This window comes from Sinocyclocheilus rhinocerous, unplaced genomic scaffold (assembly GCF_001515625.1).
Source record: "Sinocyclocheilus rhinocerous isolate Xijiao unplaced genomic scaffold, SAMN03320098_v1.1 scaffold17, whole genome shotgun sequence".
Classification (NCBI taxonomy): Eukaryota; Metazoa; Chordata; class Actinopteri; order Cypriniformes; family Cyprinidae; genus Sinocyclocheilus; species Sinocyclocheilus rhinocerous.
In genome coordinates, this window is record NW_015634017.1 from 403,781 (window position 1) to 410,267 (window position 6,487).

Here is a 6,487-nt window from a genome sequence, read left to right on the forward strand (position 1 = left end):
ATAGGTTTCAGCCCCCCTATCTGTCACCTTAGCCCCCCCAAACTATCTTAACGATCAGGCCAGTGTTGTTGGATGTTGGGGGGGCGCAAGTGAAATTAGACAAACTTGGGGGGGGGGGCATGTCATAAAAGTTTGAAACCCCCTGCTTTAGAGGATGCTGCTGCGCGTGAACTCCGCCCCCCTCCGCCGTGCACGCGCAGCCGCATCCTTCATTCATCCGCCGCGCGTTCACGTGCTGGTCTTGGATAAGAGGCACGCGGGTTTCAGAGGATAGCCGGAAGCAGCAGGTTGTTTTTGAAACATCTCACACAGACACTAAAGAAGAAGAAATACGGCGGCGGGGAAATGGCTTTGACTCGAGATACGATCCTAAGCTTTTTGCTGGAGCGCGGGGGGAAGGTGAAGAACTCGGAGCTCGTGAGCAACTTCAGAGCACTTATAAACTCCAGCGACCCCGCGGAGAAGAAACAAACCCGAGAGCTGTTCAAACGCCTGGTCAACAGCGTCGCCGTGGTGCAACAAGCCGATGATGTGAAGTACGTGGCTGTGAAGAAAAAGTACCTGGGATTCATCGCAGGTGCAAAAACCAGTCCAATTGCATCTCAATGCAGCGTCAAATCCGTGCGTGATCCCAGTGAAACAGAGAATGTGGACATCATTAATAACAATTATTGTCATTGCTCCCAGCAAGCTGTGAGTAATAGCAGTAACAGTGGATTTGTTCACTCACAAAGTCCATCTGACTATAATGAGAGCGAGTGTTTGACAGCAAGAGTGCTTAATGTGATAAGTGATGCTAGAAGTGGCAAAACAGGGGCTGTTTTTGCTCTTGTGGCCGTGAAATCTCCATCATGTGAGCTGCAGCATGAGGAAAAGAGAAGAACAAGCCTAAAAACAGTAATAGTAGATGCTAAACCTCCACCTCCGGCGACTGCAGAGCGAGCTATGAAAGTCAAAGCAAATCAGAGATGTGTTGCTGGACGAGGCTTTCTCTACAGCTCTCTGAGAGCCAAACGATTGGAGTTAGATGCACACGGTTCGCCGCAACTGCGAAGCTGTAGCAAACTCTCCAGATCTGCTCCTGATGAGGCTGAAGACTCGGATGGGGTTCCTTTGGGACCAATGGAGCACGAGTGGCTTGTGAAAGCAGCAACGGGAAGCTGGAGTCAGATCTACGGCCTCCTGCTGCAAGACCCTCGGCTGGCGGAGAAGACAGACTTCATGTCTGGATTCACGATCCTGCATTGGGCTGCTAAAAGCGGAAACGGTGAAATGCTGTGTAAAGTCATGGATGTTTCCAGACAGAGAGGCGCAGGGGTCGATGTGAATGCCAAGTCTTATGACGGATACACAGCTCTCCACATAGCCGCCATTCACAGCCGTGAACGTGTGTTATCACTGCTGGTGTGTGAATATGGTGCCAACACTAACATACGGGACAACAGTGGCAAAAAACCCTACCGTTATCTAAGCCCAGACGTGTCGACTGAAATCAGAAAGATGCTCGGAGACCCTCACAGCCTGCAGAAGGATGCACAGAACCCCTCACACCTCCCTAAAGGATTCAACACCCTGAGTAAACTATTCCAGCCCTACACCGCTGGACAGAAAAAGAAATACAGACGACGACCGAGCTTCCACTTCATCAGAGATGATCATGAAGACCCCAGAAAGAACATCACACTTAATCGCAAACTGTTACAGTGAAATATCCCAACAACTCGCACTAAAAATAGACTTGCATTACTTGTCGTAGATTTAATATAATGTGTTAATTTAATTGGTGATTGTACAGTGACAGCCTTGTGTCTACTGATGATTGTTTGTTAATGAGGTAGATAAGTAACAGGAAAATGCATTTAGTACTAACACAGCTATGTAAATAGTGGGTTACGCTGACATTTCCGTGAAAAGTTTTCCTAAAAAATTATCATGCTGCAGTAAATGCAAAAATAAATAAAATTAAAATGTAATACTTAAAATTTACTCATCTTCAGGCCATCCAAGATGTAGATGAGTGGAACAGATTTGTAGAAATGTAGCATTGCATCAGTGTCTCAGCAGTGAATGGGTGCCGTCAGAATGAGAGTCCAAACAGCTGATAAAAACATCACAATAATCCACAAGTAATCCACACCACTCCAGTCCAGCAGTCAACATCTGGAGAAGACAAAAGCTGCGTGTTTGAAATAAATAAATCCATCATTAACTTTAACTTTAAATGGTTGCTTCTGGCTAAACTATCAATATAGTCCATACTCTATAATAATGCTTCCTCCAGTGAAAAGGTTAATCTCCTGTTGTCTTTCACATCAAAATCCACACACTTTTTTGTTTTGGACTGTGTAAACGGTGCTTGATTTGTGCAGATTTCTCACCTGATTCAGTCAAGATGAATTCTTCACCGGAGAAAGCAATATTATGGTTAGAGGACTCATATTTTAGCCAGAAGCAACAGTTTGAAGTTAAAAACGACATAATGCTTGTTTTGTTTCTTAGAAACATGCAGCTTTTGGCTTTTCAAGACATTAACTTGATGGACTGGAGTGCTGTGGATTATTGTGATGTTTTTATCAGCTGTTTGGACTCTCATTCTGACGGCACCCATTCACTGCAGAGCATCCATTGCTGAGACACTGATGCAGTGCTACATTTCTACAAATCTGATGAAGAAGCAAACTCATCGACATCTCAGATGGCCTGAGGATGAGTAATTGCGAAGTATTTCATGGTACTAATTGTACTGCTCTTAATTTATGCCGAAAAGTATGGAAACGCTTGTGTTACAGTATTTTCAATCTATTCGGAATCATTATTGAGAGAATTGGGAATTACAAAAAACTCAAAAATAAAATATCTGAATCCTTTGTAATGCAAATATGGGGGGAAATATGCTTCATTGTCAGAAAAATAATGTCACCATGTGACTTGAGAGAACATTTTCTGACTTTCCTCAAACAGTGACTCTGTCATCTTTCTTATCTGATTGCTGTGCTGTGAATAATGCCTAGAGAAGCACTCGTGCCACTGAGTGAATGGAGAGAGAGAGAGAGGCCTCTGCGTGGGAAGTAGCACGTTGTCCTTGAGCTCATTATGCTTGATGTGATGTCTGTGTAATACTGAAGAGATCGACTGTAGCTCCGTTCTTTAATTTTTAAATAAGCCAAGGTAAATTTATTGCAAATAACCACTTTAGTGATCGAATGTGTAAGAATGAAAGCACAGTTTTAGCCAGGAATTCATCAATGCTAGACGCAGCCTGGAAAATATAATGAAGCCTTTGTCACAGTCAGGCAGTGATTCAGGCGTGATTTCATGGGTGCCGGAGCTTAGCATAACTCCATTCAGAGCCTTTTGACTGGTGCGCAGTGATCTGGAATGATGTAAGTGCCCTTGCCTCTCGGTTAGAGCTGCTCGTGTTCAGCGGCGAGGTGAAGGTCGTTTCAGAAAGTATATCCTTTGGCTTTAAAGCGGTTCACTGTTGAACGTGAAGCTATCCTGAGCCAGATTTGAGCTCATTCTGACTAGCATTACTTAAGCATTAATTATTTTATTACTGGTAGTAATATTTAATTCAAGTTTATGTAAATAATGTTGAATGAGAATGGTCTCGGCATTATCTGTCTGTCACAAATGTAGGCAGTTTGTATCTGTGTTCGAGAAAGCAAAATAATAGTTCTTTTTGTTTTGCCGACTAATGTATAGGGTCATTGTTTGAACTGTGGGATGTTTCTTTTCTTCATTTCTCGGCCATTATGCAGGTTCCCACGGTCAGCCTCAACATTAAACCGCCTCAATTCACTGCAAGTGTCACGGAAAAAATGCTTGTAATCTAATGGGTTGCTAAGAATACAAATGTCAAAAAGCTTATTTGGCTGGGAAATTATAATTTATTAACAGTTCCACAGTAACCCTTTCAAATCAAATGGAAAATTAAAGAATTAAAATAAGGCACAGATGGCATTGTTTCCTGGTATTTTTGTCAAACAAACAACAAATGTAACATTCAGAATGATGTCATGTTTGTAATTCCATGCTCAAACATTCTAAAGTTTCATTTTGAATGCAGTTGGATTTAGAATGTTGGTAAACTGAACTTTAAATAGCATTTCAAACCAAGTATGATATCTATAAAGTTTTATTAATTGAGAATAGTTAATTAATTGTCCACACACCACAGTTATACTGATAACGACCCAGAGAAACGATATCAGAGATGGTCTTATCCTTAAAGCTTTGACAATATCATTGGAATCACTTTTTTCCCAGCTGATGACTGACGACAACAACAACAACATGTCTTTTAGCATTTGTTGGCTCAGGGTAAACAAGCGTTAAGAAGCTGAACAATTTAATAAAGGTAATCATTTGACAGCAATTTGAAAGGAGTGATTGGAAGCCATTCATTTTCAATAAAAGCTGGCAATTTGAGGTGATGTTGCAAAATTCATTTAATTGCATTTATATGTATGCTGTTGTTTTCCCACAGTGATGTCACTTCCTGCGAGATGATATCATTAGGGAATGCAATTTTGATATTTAAAAAAAAGAAATAAATCTTTCCGTTCAGCATTCCAATAAAAAAAATCTTTCTTCACGTTTCACAGATTTAGGAGCTAGTTTTAGTGCTAAAATTCTTTGTGAAATACTCTTAGAGCAAAAATGTAGGAGTCCTAAATTTAGGATTGACATTTTTTTTTTATGTCATTTTTTTTATACCATTATTTTTAAGATTTTCTCCTAAATCGGCGAGCTATGAGCTACTTTTAGCCTTAAGATGTTTTGTGAATACGGGCGCTGAAGACTACAGAGAACGGTTCGGACTGCTGAAAGAAAGATTGGTGCCCCCCTGCCCACCCTCCAAGAACTGTATACATCCAGAGTGAGGAAAAGGGCTCAGAAAATCACTCTGGATCCCTCACATCCAAGCCATCTCCCTTTTGAACTTTTGCCATCTGGTTGGTGCTACAGAGCACCGAACACCAGGACAGACAGGCACAAGAACAGTTTCTTTCCCCAGGCAATCTACCTCATGAACAGTTAATGTTCTCCCATTGTGCAATAACCTTCTACTTATTTATCACCCTACATCCTAGTACATCCCTACAACTTTATTTTTTATTCTATTCATATTCTATTTTATCCATAGCACACCTGTACATATTTAGGCTATTCATTTTTTTTGTGGTTTATTTATATTTATACATATGTGTACTTTATTCACATCTTATTTGTATTATCTGTGTGTTGTTGTTGTCTCTGTGTACTGGAAGCTTGTGACACTATTTTTTTTTTATGTCATTTTTTTTATACCATTATTTTTAAGATTTTCTCCTAAATCGGCGAGCTATGAGCTACTTTTAGCCTTAAGATGTTTTGTGAATACGGGCGCTGAAGACTACAGAGAACGGTTCGGACTGCTGAAAGGATTATTGGTGCCCCCCTGCCCACCCTCCAAGAACTGTATACATCCAGAGTGAGGAAAAGGGCTCAGAAAATCACTCTGGATCCCTCACATCCAAGCCATCTCCCTTTTGAACTTTTGCCATCTGGTTGGTGCTACAGAGCACCGAACACCAGGACAGACAGGCACAAGAACAGTTTCTTTCCCCAGGCAATCTACCTCATGAACAGTTAATGTTCTCCCATTGTGCAATAACCTTCTACTTATTTATCACCCTACATCCTAGTACATCCCTACAACTTTATTTTTTATTCTATTCATATTCTATTTTATCCATAGCACACCTGTACATATTTAGGCTATTCATTTTTTTTGTGGTTTATTTATATTTATACATATGTGTACTTTATTCACATCTTATTTGTATTATCTGTGTGTTGTTGTTGTCTCTGTGTACTGGAAGCTTGTGACACTATAACAAATTCCTTGTATGTGCAAACACACTTGGCAATAAAGCTCTTTCTGACTTCAAAGAACCCTAATATTTTCCATCTTTAAAAGCACTTATTTTAATATTTTATTCAAAATACTAAGACATGCATGATTGGGACAATGAATGTAGGCCTACGTTTATTCATCATTCATTATGAGCAGCTTTTTCCCGGACATGTCCTGGCCTGGATTTCTAAAATGTCCGGGTTTTGTCTTTGTTTTTATCTTAACGTTCTCAACAGTTCTCATACATTATATTTAGTGCTGTCAGAGCAAAACGTTTTTGCTCACATAATATATGTGTGTGTAGTGTGTATATTTATTATGCATATACATACACACACACACACACACACACACATGCATGTATATATTTAAGAAAAATATGTTATATTTATATATGAAATAGCCTATATATATATATATATATATATATATATATATATAAATTATATGAATATAAATATACAAACGTAAATACATGTAAATATTCTCAAAATATATACTGTATGTATGTGCATTTATAATAAATACACACAGTACACACACACACATATTATGTAAACAAAAACTTTTATTTTGGATGGATTA

General features: G+C 39.5%; 1 protein-coding gene across 1 annotated transcript; it reads left to right on the top strand.

The window, feature by feature from the left end:
• The first annotated feature begins 287 nt into the window (after positions 1-287).
• Positions 288-1,938, top strand: LOC107745095 (ankyrin repeat domain-containing protein SOWAHA-like). Its single transcript, XM_016558925.1, has one exon. It carries the CDS (start codon positions 346-348, stop codon positions 1,705-1,707), a length of 1,362 nt encoding a protein of 453 aa, XP_016414411.1. The 5' UTR covers positions 288-345; the 3' UTR covers positions 1,708-1,938.
• Positions 1,939-6,487: the final 4,549 nt, after the last annotated feature.

Coding starts and splice junctions, on each gene's coding strand:
- LOC107745095 (XM_016558925.1), top strand. CDS start 346: ATGGCTTTGACTCGAGATACGATCCTAAGCTTTTTGCTGGAGCGCGGG.